Here is a 17,310-nt window from a genome sequence, read left to right on the forward strand (position 1 = left end):
GTAGGCAGGCTCTCAGGAAGACAGATTCAGTGGCGGCGGAGAGGGGATTTCAGTGTGCTGCTCTTCGCAGCAGGCTCGCTGTGGTTTTTTGGTTCCTGAAAGCGTGGTATGCTGAGCAGCCCTCAGTCCCCCACAAAGCCTGGAAATGGCCACTGAGTCACCGCCTCTGTCCTTCAGCAGGCTGAGGCTGAGGAAATCTGGAGGTGGATTTTAAAGTCCCATCAGCTGTTTCTTAGCAATGCTCGTCAGCCAGGCAGCGTGCCCTGTCCCCAGGACAGCGTGAGCACAGAAAGGAATAAGAAACCTAAGCCGTGATCGGTTTTTAAATCCTTTTTTCTTTTTTATTTCTCTTCAGGTGAATGGAAGTCACGGAGTTAGTACAGTGTAACTTACAAACCAAGGTTCTGACCGGGCACGGGGCCAAGGAGGTGTCAGGCTGCGGCCATCCTGACGGCCTTTGGCAACGGCGACGCGACAGCAGGCTCTAAAACGGACGCGTTTCTCCCCGGAGAAGAGTTGTGCTTTGGGATCTCTCCCTTACTGCCGCTTCTGAGCAGCCTGCTGAGGTGTGGCAGGAGCGGCACAGCGTTTGGGAGAAACTGGGGGGCTGTTTCCAGAACGCCCCCTGCCAGCCGTGTCGCAAGGCACTGCTTCGAGAGGGTTTGGGCTGAAGCCTGCTGTATTTCTGGAAGGGAGCTGGGGGCTGACACGACTGATTTGCTAAGGGGAAGGCGTGACAAAACAGCTGACCGACCAAACACCCGTGGAACAAAACGATCGAAGGAGGCAATAAATAGCTCCTCGCCTTGGAGGAGAAGGCAGGAGAACAAAACTGGAAGGAAGAAGGGATGGGTGGAAGGATACCGCCCGCCCCTTCCCTCCCCTGATGTACACACACACACACATACAACAAATAAAATAAGGGTTTGAAGAGTTTCGGGGCGGGTTGGAATTCATGTAGTAAAGGAGGCGTAAAAAAAAAAAATAAAACCAACCAGCCAAACCCTCTTTACACACTTTTAAAGTATATACAGACGAAGCTGGGGAAAGGTCAGTTGCGACTCTGCCTCTCCCCCCAGCCGCTCAAGGGTGGCACTGGTGAGCAGGGGCTCGCCCCTTGCACTGAGTCAGTCTTGTGCTTTTCTGCCCTGGCCTGGGACAGGAATGTTCCTCCCTCCCCCTGAGGGCAGCAGGCAGCGGTGGTTAGCAGCAGTGGGGGTAAGATGTCCTGAGTAGGGCACGAGGGCTGCCTCCGAGCAGCTGTACGCGGTCCCCTGGGGTCCTCTCAGCCCCGTAATGCTCAAGGGGACAGCTGGAAATAAATAGGGCCCCGGTTATTTTTCTTTTTTTTGGCTCTAGAGCCTTGTGACGTGAGAGTTTTTTTTAAAACATTTTAGTTCAGGCCAGTAAAACCTAAAGAATCCTGCTTCCGATGCCAGGCTTTTCTCCTGCAGTTAAAAACGGGGCAGGAAAAGGGGATGAGAGCAGGGAGCGAGGGCCAGCCAGATCCCCCCCTGCAAGAGGATGGAGGCACAACGGAGCTGTCACAGGACGAGCAAGGGGAAGGGGGGGGGGGGCGGTTAGTGCAAGTTTTCCCACAAACACCAAGCTCCTCGGCTTGCTTCTCAGGCGGGAACACGGATAGGCGACAGGGAAACAGTTCTGAAAAGCGACTCCACTTGCTCCCGGCCTTGTTAGCAAGGCTTCGGAGGAGGAATTCGGGCAGGCCCCCTACCCCGGGGCGGTCAGGCAGCGCGTCGGCCCTGCCCTAGCTTTTCTCCTTGGGTGACTTGCTCTTGGAGTCGTGCTTGTTGCCCAGCAGCTTGAGCACCTTCATGGGCTTGAATTTGCCTTTCTTCTTGCCCTCGGCCTCCGTCTCCTTGTGGAATTCTGGGGTGGCAAAGGAGGGGGGTTAGCGGGTCGGTTGCGCACACAACAACAGGGACAAGGAATCAAAGCCCTCCGCCGCACGCACGCTTCCTTCTGCCTAGCAGGGCCTCAGAGCCCAGCCGTGCTCCCAACTTTTCAGGGCCCTACAGGAAAGGCCTCATTGTCTGCACGGAGCAGTGTCGCTTCCTCCTTCTGCACGCAATTTCATGAATGGTTTAGGCGCTGCCCCTCGCTGAGGTCAGCGGCGAAACCACGGCTCCGCAGTCCTCCCGCTCGTTCCTTACCTTTCCTTTTAATCATGGCTTCCAACATTTTATCCTCCTCCTCTTCCCTGAAAGAAAGAAGGGGGAGACAGCTCAGCGATTCGACCCCGAGAACAGCTGCTGCGGTGTTTAAAGGGGGATTTTGTGGGGCTGAGTCAGGAAAACCCACTCTTCCCCTCGCCCCCACCCCGCATTGCTCCTCACCTCTGCCGGTCCTCGTCCAGGCAGTTGACGATGGCGTTCCTCTGCTCGATGATGGTCACCAGCTCCTGCATCAGCACCTGCTCCCTCACCCGGTCCTCCTCGGTCCAGTCCTTCTCTGCCGAGCCAAACCCCAAGGAAGGACAGGCAATTACACGGCTGAAGGAGCTCTGAGCTTCGGGGATCCCAGAGGTGAAGCCCCAAGGGGAGAAGCGGAGGCAGCAAGAGCCGGGGCGCTGCTTTACCTGGCTTGTTGAGGAGGCAGCGCAGCTCGTACTCCACGTCCGCCTGCCGCTGCTCCAGGTTCTGCTGCTTGAAGCTGCAAGGGAAGGGGGCACGGCTGGGACCCGCTGCCAGGCTCCAGAAAGGCAGAGCGTCGTCCCAAAATTGGGGGTGACCTCGGGAAGAACCGAGCCAAGCCCCACCAGGGCCCAACCCCGACTGCTCGAGGCCTTTCTGAGGTCGGTTCTGAGTATTTTTGGACACTTTTGGCTGCTCGCCCTCCTTCCCCTACTTCTCCAGGCCCTCCAGTTTTGGCAGGACTCCCCACGGCACCGTCGGTGCCCCCTACCACGCACACACACGCGTGCTTACATGTAGATGAGCTCCGACTCGTGGCGCACCAGCATGTGCTTCTCGTGGATGAGCTTGAACCAGTCCACCAGCAGGCTGTCCTCGGGGTTGTCTGCCAAGCAAAAGGACAGTTCAGAGCCAGCCCCAACCCCGCAGGATCCTGTCAGCGCTCCGCGAGGGTCAGCCTGACCTCATCCTCTTTCCTGAGCCCCAGAAAAAAAAATCCTCGTCTCCTCTTTCACCTGCTTCCACTCCACGAGCGGGGCTGGGACCTCTCCCGGAGCCCCCGCTCGTTTTTTTGTGCTCTGTCCTGCCCCACCTACCATTCTCAGCGCTGCGGAGCTTCTCCTCCAAGGCCACCCCACGGTGCTCCAGCTGGTCCAGCTGGTGCTCGATGGCATCCATCTCTCCGTAGATGTCTTCCTCGGGGATGTACTGATCCGTCTGCACCTGCCGAACCCCACAGCGGGGACTGCCGTTACCACCACCCTCCATCTCCTAGCATCCCGCAGGCTGCTCTTTCCCCCGTGGTTTCTCCGAGGACCCTTTTACCTTGCGTTTGATCAGCGGGAAGCCGTGACCCGGCGCAGGAGGACGCGCTGGCTTGGAGCCCTTGGGAGGTTTCTTTGCCGAGGGCGAGGCAGCAGGCGATGGCTTTCGGTTGAAGGGGTTCTCTTTGCAGGAGGACTGGAGCGAGAGGACAAAGGGAGATGATGTGTGAGGGTCTGGAAGGGGTACAGCATCCCAAGAGCTGGGGTCGAGCAGACGGGCAGCCCTACAGCCTGTCCTACCCCACACCCTCCTAGAGGAGCACAGCACTGATCCCCACCATGGGGTGACAAACAGCTGTCCTCAAATTTGGTGTGGGTTCCCCAGCCTCCCTCTAACGAGCTCGACGAAATATTTTGGTGATGGTTCCCTTCTTGTTTGCTTTGGGCACGTGGAATTTCGCACGCGGGGCAAGCAGAACAGGAGCACGGCCACCACTTAACCAACACACCCCCGAGCCTTGCTTTCGGGACACACACACACACCCACCCCAAACCCGTGTCAGGCACAAACCCAGACCAAATCCCCGCTTTGAGGTCACCACCTCACCTTCAGCTGGGGTTTGGGCGAAGAGGGGGGCTTAGGGCTCCCGGCACCCCCATCCGAAGCCAAGAGGATGGGTGTGGGGCTAGCCCCAGCAGGAGGCTTGGGGGGCAGGCGGCTGGGGCTGGTCTTTAAGCTGCCAGCAGAGATGCTCCTGCTGGCGTGCGGGGCGCCGGGCTGCGCCTCCCCACCGCAGCCGGCCAGCTCGCTGGACGAGGAGAAGGAGGAGGAGGTGGTGGTGGAGAGGCTGGTGGGGGCGGCAGGGCTCTCGCTGGAGGAGACGCTGGCCAGCGGCGTGTCGGGGCTGGAGGTCTTGGTGGCCGTCGGCGTGTGGACGGTGGGCTCGGAGGAGCTTTTGGGCACCGAGGCCTCGTCGGTGTCAGCCAGCGCCTTGGCCGAGCTCTCCGAGTGGATGCTCTCCAGGCTGAGGGCTGGGGATGGAGCGGAGGAGGACGGCTCGGAGTGCGACAGCCTGGAGACGGGGTGGTGGGCTGCAAAGGGAAGGGAGAGCTCGGGGGGTAAGGGGGGCAGCCGGGAGAGGAGGGAGGGGGTACACAGTGGGGTTAGGGGCGTGTGGAAGGGGTGAGGAGGAGGGATAAGGGGGTGGGGGAAAGCTCACCGAGCGGGGAGGCACTGGGGGCTCGCGGGGCTGGCCGCTTCTTTGCCTTGGGGCTGCTGGTGGGAGTGATCCCGTACCAGGGGTGGAGGGATTTGGCAGCAGCCTCCCCCTGCTCCTGCTCAGGCGTGCTCTTCTGGGCAGCAGCAACCTCCTCTTCCTCCTCCTCCTCCTCAAAGGGGTTGTACGGTTTGGGCTCTGCAGCATCGGGCTTGCTCTCCTCGCTCTTGGCTTTGCTCACCTCCTCCCCGTCCTCCTCCTCCTCCTCTGTCCTGCTCGGGGTCTCGTGGCCGCTCCCCGGGGGAGGAGGAGGAGGAGGAGCTGGCTTCTTCTTGGGCTCTGCCTGCACTAAGGCCATCCACGGCGGGTCCTTGGCTCTCGCAGCAGCTCCAGCACTGGGAGAAGAGAGGAGAAGGTAGCGCGAGGAGGCAGGGAGCAGCTCGGGGGATCCCTGCGAACAGAAGGACGTACCGATCGGAGGAGCAGGGTCTCCCTCGAGGTTTTGGGACAGGGGGGCTGGGCTCAGGTCCCCTACCTAGAAAGACAGAGGGGCAGACTGTCACAACACCAGAACGACACATAGAAAGACGTTAAATCAACACAAGGTGCATCTCCCCGTGGGAGCCTGGTGGTTCCCACTATTCTGCAAACCTCGTGGCATTTCTCCCGGGCTCAGTGCAGCCGGTCTCCCCCAAATATCCCCTTTTCCTCCCAACTTTACCCTGGAAGGGAACTGGTGGCTGAAGCAGCACCAGGCTCTCTCACCGTTCACCAAGCCAGGCGCGCAGTCACTTCCCTCGCCCTGCACGGTGGAACGGGGCCGGGGCACGGGGTGGGAGGCTGCAGGGGAGAGGGCCGAGGCATCCGTCGACCTCCTCGGGGCCGGGGTGGGCCGAGTGTCTCTGAGGCGTGCGTCCAGAGGGCTGGCTTTGTCCTGGCTGGGCGCTGAGGGCTTGCTGGGAAGGGGAGGCCTGGGGGGTGTTTGGGAGGTGGGTGTCGCGCTCCCCGCGTGCGGTGTCGCTGTCTGGGCTTTGCTGGAGGTGCTGTCCTTCTCCTCCGGGCTGGCTGGCCTCTCTGCAGGCATCTGGGTCTCCGCCACGTTCTCCACAGCAGTGCTGTTGTCCTTTCCCACCTCTGCTCCTGCAGGGAGCCCGTCCTCCCCCACGCTGCCGGCAGCAATTTCAGTTCTCAGCTCCGGCGACTGCCGCTCGGGGCTGGCCCTCCTGTCCATCTTCCCGCTCACGGCCAATTTCCCGCGATGGTGTGTGCAGACAAACGTCCCCGCCTCCGAGCCGGGCTTGTATGAGCCCGGGAGCAGGGTGCTGGAGCACTCCTTGCACCTGCCAAGGAGAAGAAAGAGCCCCGTGAGGTGGGAGTACCGATGGGTCCGAGGAGAAGGGCTGGCACTCGGAGATCCTTGCAGGGCTTCACCCCTGCTGCTAAATCGCATCATGATCTTGGGGGAAGTCGTGCAGGGAAGGAGAGGAACAGAAAAACATCATCACACCACTGTGTGCCCTCGGTGAGCTCGCAGCTCCAATCCTGCATGCGTTTGGGTTCCTCTTTCAGCTCAGAAAGGATGTAATAAAGGGCAACGGTGGTGCTGGGGGGCAGCATGGTTTCCAGAGCCAGGAGAATGAGACGTGCCAGGCTGGAAAAGATGCACCTGAGCATGAACTCAAACAATGCTACTTGTGGCTCAGGAAATCCCTAAGCTGGAGGCTGGAAGGGCAGTCAGGAGAAGGAACATCCATGCCTGCTCTGAGGCTCGTCCACCCTCTCCCTGCTGAACCTTTGACTCCTCCCTAATGAAGCCCTCGAGGTGCAACCCTAAGGACACAGCACGGGGAAACGGCTCAGCCCTTTTCCACCTGGGAAGGGAGGAGGACAGCCTATATGAAAGAGCCGAGGGCAAGGGGCTGAGGAAGCAGTCCCATGAAAGCCAAGCTTGTTTCTTCTTGCCTGAACACCCGGCGCTCACAGCTGCTGGCCGCCCTGCGCCGCAATCAGATAATTTGGGGGAGGAATTCTGCTCCGGGTGTCCACTTGGCTGCTGCTTCCTTTGAAATGCAGAGCAGAAGCGTAAAGACAGCGGGGCGGGGAGAAGAGGCATGACGAAATGAGAGGTAACAAGTTCGGACACGGGGAGAAAGGAGTTTGTTTGGGTTTTATCTCTGTCAGCCCACAGAGCACGCTGCCACGGAACGCTCCCGAGCAAACAGCAGCCGTGAATCAGCAGGGAAAAAAAAAAAAAAAAAAAAAAAAAAAAGACAAAGAAAGCAAAGAAAGCACACAGAGAAAAAATACTTAGGATGACGTTTTGGGACTCTCACTGCTCAGTCTGAAGGGCCACGAGCTGTGCCAAGACAGGCGCTGCAACTCTCCCGTTCCTGGCCCTAAAACAGTGCTGCACCTGCTCTCCAAAGCTCCTGCTTCTGCCCCAGCTGCGGACAAGAAGCGTGTTGGGTCCCAGCACGGCTCCTCTCTCACAATACTCTTTCTAAAACACACCCCTGGCTGGCTTAGTCAGGAGCTGCTCACACAGTGAAACGAGGCCTCTCATAACTTTCCTGTGGCTCAGCTTTTCTGCCCTCAGATGCCGCCTGCCCGCTTGCAGGCTCTCATCCCGTGGTCCAGAGGAAAGATCTCACCCCCTCGTCAGCCCAGCAGGGAAAGCGAAGCCAAATGACTTCACTGGTGCTGCAGGTAAGGACCTGCAGCCAGGGAGTAACTGCAGGGCTGCTGATGCCTCCTTCCTCGGTTTGCTAACAGCTTGCAGCTCCCCACACGCTGCCCCTGAGAGCTCAGCACCGCCCCGGGCACCGAGGGGGGAAGGAGATCTGCGGGGCTGATCTCGTGGTGGGGGTGTTATGTGGTAGGGAGGCAGTAAAGAGGCAAAACATCCTGGTTTTGGGGGCAAGCAGAGTGGGAAGGAGCAGGAGAGGCAGGGAGCGGGGGCAGCAAGCAGCACGGGGCTGCACACAAGGAACCAGCCAGCCCTCGAGGGGTAACACCATCACCGAACCCCTCTCCCTGGAGGCTCCGTGCTGCAAAAAGACACGCAGGGAAGGGGTCTGGCTGGCTGCTGGCCACGTACCTGAAGCACTGGCGGTGGTAGAGCTTGCCCTCGGCCAGGTAGCGCTGCACCAGGTGGACGTGCTGCTGGCAGGCGGCGCAGGTGCTGCTGAGCGTGGAGCGCCGCGATGGCTCCGCCGGCTCCGCGGGGACATCGTCCTGAGGGGTGACAGGCAGGGAGCTCAGCGAGGGGGACCACGAGGTGCTCGCCACCGGCCCGTGGCTCCTCCAGAGCGGCAGGAGATGTCTTCTCTGCTCACCTGATGCCACATTCCTGCTCCTGCCTCACCTACAGCATCAGCCTTCCGTAGGAAGGGAGGTGTTTGTGCCCTGGGTGCTGAAGGAACCACCCCATTCCCACCCCCCTTGGCCTGTTCCTTACCAGAGGACAAATTTCGGTCCTAGAGAGCAAGCACACTCTCCATAGGGTCTCCCAAGCCACCAAAACCCCAAACACCCCTCCTACCCCAAAACACGCAGCTGCTAGCCCCCCACACAGACCCATCTCACTGTGATGGGCTCTCTCCCCTCCCCTCACCCTGGAGGACCACAGCCTCAGGCTGCCTCAAATCAAGGATTCGGGAGGTACCTGCGGCGTGGAGGAACTCTCGGCCGCAGCCACGGGCTTCTTGTGGGACAGCAGGGGCGGCGAGGAGGCAGCAGCCGGGCGCTTCATAGGCGGAGGGACTCTGGCTGGAGACAGAAGGCAAAAAGGAGGATCAGGCGAGAGCAGTGACTCATGCCACGCGTGTGGGGGAAGGGGAGGGGAGGGGAAAGGAAAAAAAAATGCAGCCTTGTGACACAGGATGGGACTTGCCACTTGGTGCCTGTTTTAGGGGGCAGAGGGAAAGGCAATCTGGTAACGGGGCAGCCCCTTCTGTGGACCACAGACACCAGCCTGTCACTGTCATTTGATTTACCCATCCAGTGCCTCTTGTCTTCCTCATTATCAGCTCCCCAAGCGATGCTTAAAGACCAGAGCACCCTAAATATCTGCTGCTAATGCATTATTGTTCCCTACTGGGTTCTGGGGTGCCAGTGGGTCTGCGGAGCACCCCTGGCCCAGCAGCCCCCAAAGGTAGTCCTTGGCTGGGAGGCCAGCATCCCTGGAGAAGTGCTCACATCCACGCACGTGGGAGAGATTTCTCTGGCGTGCTGCAGCCAGAGAGCAGAGCAGAGGCCTGGAGCTCCGGCCTCCACCCCAGAGGGATGCCCTGGAAGAGCTGTCTCAGAGCTTAGGTTGCAGTTGTAAGGACAGATGAGCTGGTTGAGGACACCCCACCCTGCTTCCCCTGTCACTCCAAGCTTACCAGGGTGATAAAAACCAGCTGTGGTAGGCACGTTCCCTATCTAGCTCTCCTCAGTGGGGTAAAGCAGATCACAAAGGGGTCTGGTGTGCTCCAGGGGCAAGCCAAGCGGCAGGAATGCAGCAGGGAGGGAGGAGAAGCAAGGCGTTCCCCAGGTGAGCTGTTAAATCCCTCCCTGCCTCTTGTGAAACCTCGCCCTACCCAACTCCCTGTTCCAGGCTTGACTCACCAGCACCGCCACGATCCAGAACAGGCAGGTGTTATCTGTCCCTCTCCCATTTTCTACAGAAAGGAAGGTTTTCCCCTGCCTCCAGGCCCACAAACCTCCAAACACCCGCCCCCAAAGTGGCTGCAGGACCCCACAAATGCTGAACTCCAAAACCACCACACAGGATCCCTTCCCGTGTGTCAACCCCAACTCCCATAAAATCCAATTTTTAGATGCAGAGCACTCCATGCCCCAAAATAAAAATAAAAAATACAAGGTTTGGGCTAGGAATAGGAAGGGGATGGAAGGAATTGGGAAGATTTCTCTCAGCACGTGGCGCCTGTGGGTTTCTGGAGCCAATTTGGGGGCAAACTGGAAGGCAGAGGTGGGGAAGGGCACCCACCTTGGCTGGGGTTGTTGAAATGGTTGTAATACTGAGAGACGTAAGTCATGATGCTGAGGCAGTCGGGGACTTTCATGGAGACCATGTCGTTGGGATCTAGCAGAGCTGGGATGCCCAGCTCCCGCTCTGCCAGCTCGAAGGCCTGCGGGAACAGCAGAAAGAGGTGGTAATGAGAGGAAATTGATACCCTCTGACAAATAACACAGAAATCAAGCCGGGAGGATCCTGCTAGAGACTAAGCAGTAAGCCTGTGGCATCCCGGGTAGACAGGGGATCCCAGACGTGCTGCTTGACTGGGAAAAAGGCAGCAGGAGGGCAAGGGAACAAGTTGCTGGCACTGGGGAGGGCCGAGGACCTGCAGGTAATTCCTACACAGCCAAATATGAGCTCTACTGCATGGTGGCCTCGGTCACCCCAAACTCTGAGCCCACAGAAACCCAGTCCCTGCCCATCCTTTCACACTCTGGGGTGCCACATCTCCTCCTGCCACCACCAGCGCAGCCACGCCTGCCGCACACAAGCCACTTGGGTGCTTTTCTGGGTCTCGGCGAGCAGAAATAACAGCAACACTGTGCAAAAAGCACATAACTCCTGCAGTTACGTACACGGCTACTTGAAAGGAAGCAGTGAAGGAAGAAAATAGCCACTTGAGAGCTTCCCACCCAGCAGTACTCGCAGATTACCAGCTACACTCAGCATCCTGCTGTTGCTCCCAGGGCAGCACACCCACAAGTGATCTCTGAGGGCAGGGGGATGCAACTACCAGGATAACCACCTTATCTTCTCTTTAGTGCAGGCTGGACGTTGGTATTTCAGACGTTTCCAGAGAAGCTCCTGCCTGCTGCTTACCAAGAGATTTCTCTCACCCCCTGAGCGCTGTCACTAAGCTCTTCCCCGCTGCGTGACCTCCCTCCAGTCCCTCTCGTGTTCCTTTTTCCTTCTGTGCACGGTGCAGCAGGGACTTACCAAGCGGTTATTTTCGTAGACATTTTCCTTGGAGAGAGAATCGAAGTCTCTGAAACGAGAAAGCACAAACGAGCAACGTGAGACACAGAGGCGAGAGACGTGAGCGCCCCAATGCCACCACACAAAGGTTTTCAGGATAGACAACCTTCCTCGGGCGTTTCAGCAAGCCAGCACATAAGAACCTAGATAAACAAAGCCTTGGTAAAGCAGAAAAATTGTGAGGGGAAACTGGAATTAAGAAAAGAAAGTCTCAAATGGGTGTTGGGCAGGAAATTAGAGGCTCCACCTCTAATTTCTGCCTGTGTGGTACAGGCTGCAGAAATAACCAGGGCACAGAGAGGAACCCCAACAGTTCCCATTGTGGGCACACTGTGGGATTTCACCTATCCCTTCACATCCCTTTGGGAAATCAAACTGGGGATCGAGGAGCTCCCCTTGCCAGAGGAGCATGGCCACAGGAGGGGACTGAAGGTTAAAATAACCTGCAGGTTTTCCAGAGAGGGGAAGAAATACAGGAAGGAGTTAGCTACGCCTTTTGCACGTTTACGGGGGCATTGGGTGTGAAAACAGCATCACGCTCAAACAAATATAACCCCTTCCTGTCGAAGATCTCAACTTCTTTACAAAAAAAAACCCTCGTGCAGCAGCACGATGTGCCTGCGAGCTACGTTCACAGCCCAGAGGGGTTCAGCAGCAGCTGAAACCAACCTGACGGCGCAGTGAAAGGTGCCAAAATTTGGGACAGCGACGCAGGATTCCCCCCGCAGGCTCCCGGGGCCCTCCTCAGCACCGCTCGCGTGCCTGGCCCAGGGCTGCAGAGGAAGTCCCCGAAGAGCTCGGGGAGCTTTTCCCAGCTGCCCACGACCCCATAAAATTACACTTCCTCCGTTCAAAAGCGAGAGGCTGCTGGTGCCGTTTCCTCCGAGGCGAACCAAGCTGCCAGAGCGAAAGCAGGAGGCGTGCAGAAGGAGGGCTGGGCGTCCTACAGAAGCACCTTGCAGAAAGCACAGGCGAACGAGCCCACAGAACTCAGACGGGTCGAAACACCACAACTTTTCCCACCCTGCACACTGCTGAGAAAAGGTTTCAGAGGCAGGCTTCACTTTGATGTGAATGCTGGGGCCTTTTCCATATTTACGACCAGTTTCCACTGGGAGATGTTCTTCCTCCGGGTCTTTTTTTTTTTTTTTTTTTTTTGCCTGGAGAACTCCTTTAACCTTGCTGCATTTCTTTATTACTTCTCTTTTAAAGAAAATCCCAGCTTGGGAACGGAGAAGAAGTGATGACAGCAGTTAGGGGCCGGCTGCCCTCTGAGCAGTAACAAGCTTCGTGTTGAATGCCCTCGCTTGCAGGATATGGGAGTGGCGCAGCTTGAAGGCTCCTTGGTGGCCTGGGCTGGGAGTTTTTGACAGACAAAAACACATGTCCACTCCACCCCACCCTAGCAAATTAAAAAAAAAAAAAAAGCCATTTTAGAAAAGCAAATCTGCCTGGGAAAGCGGATGACAGCAGGGAGGACGTGAGGCTCAGAAGGCAACAGGAGGGCTCCTGGGCGGCGAGGGAATATGAGGATGGTTTTCCCACTAATGCAGGAGCAAAAAATCTCTGCTTTTACCCTGGATATTGAGTTCCACCAGCACGAGGCCCTGGGGAGCACAGCTCATTTGGTTGCTCTCCGCTGCCTTTTCCAGCTCTCTCCAGGCACAAACTGGACCACGCCGGTCTCCATCACCCGTAAGGACGTGCAAAGAGCACGGGAGGGTTTCCCCAGACATCATCTCCTCTCCCGAGGAACCACCAGGAACCACCAGTCCAAGGCATCGGACGTGAGAATGAGAGACTCTGGACATCCCAGTCGATGGGACGCCTCGGCTCGGCAAACCCCGGCGTGGCAGCGTATCCTGGAGGAATATTTCCATGCAAATAACGTCCCGAGCGCTTCCCTAATTAGATACTGGCCGAGCCACTAAGTGCTGTGGGGTTGAGGGCAGCTGCCAGCGAGCGCAGCAGGCCCGGGGAAGGGGGGAAGGGTGTGCTGCTCTGCTAAAACCCAAGCAAATCCCTGGATTCCTCAAATATCAACCACGGGCTCGCTAACGGCAGCGCCGCACAACGAGGCCTTCAGCTGCCCAGAGCTTGTCAGGGAAACGTAGGCAGGACATGAGAGGGAACAAATGGGATTTGTGAGCCTGTCTGTGAGCAGTCCTGAGGCCCAGCAGCCTTCAAACACGGCTCTCCTCTCCCATTTTCCTCAAGCCTCCGTCTCTCTTGGTGCTCAAAATGTGTGTGCCTTGCCCCCGTGTTCTTCTGGCTCCTGAGTGCCAAAAACCTCCCCTGAGCTCTGGGAAGCTAAAAGATGCCTGCTGGTTTGCTAAGCTGCCACAGACGCCTCGGAAACATATATTTCATGCTTCAGATTTCGAGAACACTAAGCAAACAAACTCCTTAAGCCCCGCGGCCTGCTGTCAAGTCGGCCTGGACGCTTCCAGCTTAGCTGACAAGAGGAAAGGAGAGATTAAACGTCTTGCCCCAAGATCACGGTCACACTAAATCCAGGTTGCGCCCGAGGGGGCAGGTTTGCCAGAGGAGTGCCTCTGCTGCTCCCAGACAGGGAGCGCGAGGCAGCAAAACCAAGGTGTGCGCTCAGTGGAAGAAGAGCTGGAAGGCCTGGATGCGGACGTTCAGCCTCGTGGTTAAACACACAGGTCCCACAAGCACACAGCCTTCCCTCGGTGGGCAGTTCAAGGTGTTGTGGATTCAGCAGACACCAAGCACTTCCAGCTTTGGCTGCTGCTTTCAGAAAAATCAGCGCTCCCTGGGCAGCATCCCTCCAGTGCCACCTGCCTCAGTCCAGGGGGGTGGTGATCGAAACAGGGCTTATGCCGAAAATTATGCCAGCTTCACAAATCTGTGAGGCCTCTCCTTCCTTTTGACACAGGGTCGGACAAGCAGGAGAGACAAACAGCTGACATGGCAGCCAAAGAAAGCCCCGAGGGTCCGGTCACTTCTGGAGGGCCGTCGCTTCTGCTCTGCCGTCGGGAGATTTGCTGCCTCTGATCCAAAGCTCCCACTTCCAAATCAGGGCAGGCTGGGGAAGCTGGAATCGGATGAAATGGTGCTGCTCCTGACCACCCTGCGAAAATCCTGCCATGAGATGCCATGTCCTTGTAAGGCTCTGGGCTCTGCCTTTACAAGGCGGCTCGTGCAGAGCAACTGTGAAGCCTTTCGGTAAGGACATCTGCCAGGAGCCGCTGTAAGCCCACTGACAACTGAAGAAAATACGTAAATACGGTCAACGAGAAGCCAGCAGGTGCTTTTAGTGGTCTTTATTGTCAGCTTTTGCTGAACCTTCGCTTTTTGGTTCTGTGACTGTGCCACCGACCGAAAAATCAGAAACGGGAGCTGCTGCTGTTCTGGTCCTTGATTTGCCTCTTCCTCTCCGGCAGATGAAGCACGTAGCACCCTTGAGACCAGGAGCATCCTCGGAGGCTCTGCTCTGCCTGGTCGGCACCAAACCCTTGCTGGCTGGGCTCTGGGTGACTCCTCAACACCACGCCGAGGGTTTCGAGCTGTCCACCCCACAAAAAGTCAGCCAGCAGCAGGGTTTCCAGCCTACCTGTGCAGCTTCTGCTTGTACCAATGTGGGCACTAGGGCATCGCTGGGGCATCGCTGCTACCCGGGGGCCTGCCGTAGACCGCCTTTGCTGCTGTTGTGACAAAAGGCCACCCCAGGGCCAGCTCGGAAAAGAGGATTTGGCCAGTCGAGGCAGCCTCAGCTGATGGCAGCTGAGGGCAGGCAGGGTTACAGCAGCAGTAGCAGCAGCAGCAGCAGGTCGGGGCAGATTCCTTCCACGGCTCATCCAGTTTCACCAGCGTGCCCCGCAGCCAGCCCAAGCTCCCGTCCGCCTCGCCACGCTCCCATTCCCTCTTCTCCCCCAACCCCAGCCCCAAAACCCCCATGGGGGACACCCCTCCGCCTCCCACCCCATCCCCTCCCGGCCTTTAACTCACAGCAGGTCGGGCCGGTGGCGGTGCAGGATGGCGCAGAAGGCCAGGCCGTCGCGGAACGAGGCGCTGAGGTCACGGATCTCCACGCCTCGGTAGCCCTGGCACTGCTGCCGGCACCAGGCTTGGAGGGCGCCCCGTGGGCCCGACATGGGGGCAGCCGCTCCGCCGAGGGGAAAGGGAGGCAGCGGGAGCACAGCGGGGAGGGGAAGGGACGGGAGAGGAGGGGAGGGGAGGGCGGCGGCGCAGCCCCGCCTGCGAGGAGGAGAGAAGGGCCTGAAGTCAATGAAGTCACCAAGCCCTCCCCTCCTGCCTTATTTATTTATTTAATTAAAATTTATTTATTTAATTTTCTGAGAAGGCGTTGGAGCGAACCTCCAGTTCGCGGTCAAAAAGGGAAAGGAAAAAGGCGAGCTCGCTTCTGGGTCCCCGCGCAGGCGGCGGCACTCAGCGCTGCGAGGGCATAAGAGGATGCGGAAAGATCGGGGAGCGAGGTACAGATGGGACATGGGGTGTCTGCAGGGGTAGGCTCCGCGCCAGGGAGGGCTTTGAAGATCAGGACACTTGGAGCTGCAGGCGGGACCTCGCAGGAAGCCCTGCACGAAGGGGAGGAAGAGCACGATACGATCTCAGGAACCCCTGACACCGAGAAGATGGATGGCCACGAGCCGTGGCTTTTGTGCTGAGTGTAACGCTCTGCCGAGGAGAAGCACGCTATTAAGCATTTGCTTATTTTGCTAAAGCTTTTATTTCCCCGTTTCCAGTTAGGCAATCTATACCTACCTCTGTGGAGGGCTGAGCCATCACGCCCAGATGTCGAGCTGATTGCTGCCAAGCCCAAATCTGGAGTCCCCTCTTCCTCTGCACATTTTTTTTGGAGGGGGCTGTGCATTCCCTCCTCCTGTCAGATCTCATGCTCTGCACCATCCGCACTCCATTCCTTTGTCTGTTTCATTCCACCACTCCCTGCCCCCAAAGCTGTAATAGGTAAAAATATCCTTTCTCTGGGGTTCAGCGCCCAAGACAAGCTGTGGCATAAATCACTAGAAGAGACACTATGTAGAGAAGAGAGGAAGGAAGCATTGCCACGACTTTATAGCAACAGAGCTGCCTGACAGCATCTTCCTGCTGTATCCTAAGGGAGCACAGGCTGAGGGATGTTTTTTTAATTGCCTTTTCCAGGGTTGCTCGCTCCATTCTTGCTCCCCTCACGACTGCAGGTCAGAGAGGTGAAGTAGATAACCCCGTGCTGTGGTTCCCTCTTAAAACCACGCCAGGCTGAGGTGCAACAAACCCACCCTGCCTCCCTGCGCGGCGTGATTCCAGCAGCAAGACTCTGTGGGTGCTGCGTGAGCGCCCTGCATTCCTCTCGTTTCGAGCGGTGCCAGGCACCACGTCTCGCTGAGCCCTATCTTTCCGCTCTGTGAGAGAGCTGCAGCTCTCCCTGGCTTCATTCCACGAGTGCCAGCCCCGGTCAGTTAACCTTCAGCAGGCGGGGAGCCGGGCAGCGGATAGTCTCTGTGCATCCTCAGGAAAACACTCGGGCAGGCACCAAGACAAGCAGGACCATCCTCACCTACCTGAAAACAGCCCATAAAGCTGTGAAACAGCCTGGAGGGCTTAAGTTGGTACGTACGCGCAGCAAAACTTTGTCATCCAAACACATCAATCACGGATTAAAAATGGACTGAAGCCCAGCAACACGTTTGATTCGTTTGCTGTGCATTAATTAGATCACGGAGATGCTGCCTTGCCAGAGGTTCCTCTGTTGTATAGCACATCTATTTCAGCACATTATCTGTGAAAAACTTGGGCTTTGGATAATGAGAAAGCAGGAGGGGTGTTGCTGTTGGCAGCTCTAGTCACTGTGCTGCTGTTGGTAAATACACCCAGGCAGAAGAGTCACGGAATCACAGAATCATCTAGGTGGGAAGCGCCAGCCCTAAAAATAAAAAGGACCAGATTCTCTTGGAACACCAGCCAGCTCCTGTTTTGCTGCAGTGCAGCAGCATCTCAGTCCTTCCATTTCATGGTTTGGTTGCCCCCAACCCTTCAAAATCAGGTGTAAGCTCTGAGCAAGCACAACACCTGCAGGAGTTACCCACGTAAACCTTGCTGCCTGTGCCCTGCCTGCTTGAGTTACAGGACTTCGTGATGGGGAACGCAACTTTTGAAGTTATCCAGGACAGTAGAAACTTGACCCTCGTTCGAACACAGCGTGTAGCCCAACAAAGGCTTATTATTCCTGACTTGCACACAGAATCCCACATGAAGCCACGCTGGGCTGCCAGGACCCTCTCTCAGTGGAAAGGAATGAAAGGGAGGGGTCCCAGGAGGCAGAGGGGGTACACGAAGCGTGCTTTGTGTAGCTTTCCCATTACACACGCAGGTTTTTTTTTTTCTTTTGCACCTGTTGTTTCCACTCAAACACAAAACTATTTAAAGGCAGCCTGCAAAAGGAGAGCGGGGAGACAGGGTGTGGCGGGTTGAGGAGATGCAATTCATTCTTTGCATCCTTTTCTCTTCCCCAATATTTATAGGTCCTTGCTTCCCCTTTACAGGGCTAGCTTTCAGCTGCTCTTTCAAGGCACTGCAAGTTTGCCTGGAAGAATGCAAGGTGGCTGAAGGGAGAGCTACAAAAACATTTGAAGATCAAAGCATTTAAAAGGTTTTAACAAATCGAATGCCCTCGGGCAATTTTCTGGGGAAAA

The 17,310-nt window shown here is 57.3% G+C and overlaps 1 protein-coding gene across 3 annotated transcripts; it reads right to left on the minus strand.

Moving 5' to 3' along the window:
* Window positions 1-315: 315 nt before the first annotated feature.
* On the minus strand, window positions 316-15,572 carry MICALL1 (MICAL like 1). 3 transcript variants are annotated; one of them, XM_038177820.2, is made up of 16 exons: window positions 15,383-15,572; window positions 10,595-10,643; window positions 9,629-9,770; window positions 8,300-8,403; window positions 7,733-7,869; window positions 5,401-5,975; window positions 5,107-5,170; window positions 4,639-5,030; window positions 4,026-4,510; window positions 3,480-3,614; window positions 3,251-3,377; window positions 2,949-3,039; window positions 2,600-2,673; window positions 2,358-2,472; window positions 2,175-2,221; window positions 316-1,890 (listed from the first exon to the last, which is right to left on the minus strand). In XM_038177820.2, the coding sequence occupies exons 3-16, from the start codon at window positions 9,711-9,713 to the stop codon at window positions 1,769-1,771; spliced, it is 2,553 nt and encodes an 850-aa protein (XP_038033748.2). In that variant the 5' UTR covers window positions 9,714-9,770; window positions 10,595-10,643; window positions 15,383-15,572; the 3' UTR covers window positions 316-1,768. The 3 variants fall into 3 exon arrangements, with proteins under 3 accessions (XP_038033748.2, XP_027306127.3, XP_038033771.2); XM_027450326.3 differs by lacking the exon at window positions 15,383-15,572 and adding an exon at window positions 14,606-14,836; XM_038177843.2 differs by lacking the exons at window positions 10,595-10,643; window positions 15,383-15,572 and adding an exon at window positions 10,404-10,545.
* Between the last annotated feature and the right edge of the window lie 1,738 nt (window positions 15,573-17,310).

Source organism: Anas platyrhynchos, chromosome 1 (genome assembly GCF_047663525.1).
Source record: "Anas platyrhynchos isolate ZD024472 breed Pekin duck chromosome 1, IASCAAS_PekinDuck_T2T, whole genome shotgun sequence".
Taxonomy (NCBI): domain Eukaryota; kingdom Metazoa; phylum Chordata; class Aves; order Anseriformes; family Anatidae; genus Anas; species Anas platyrhynchos.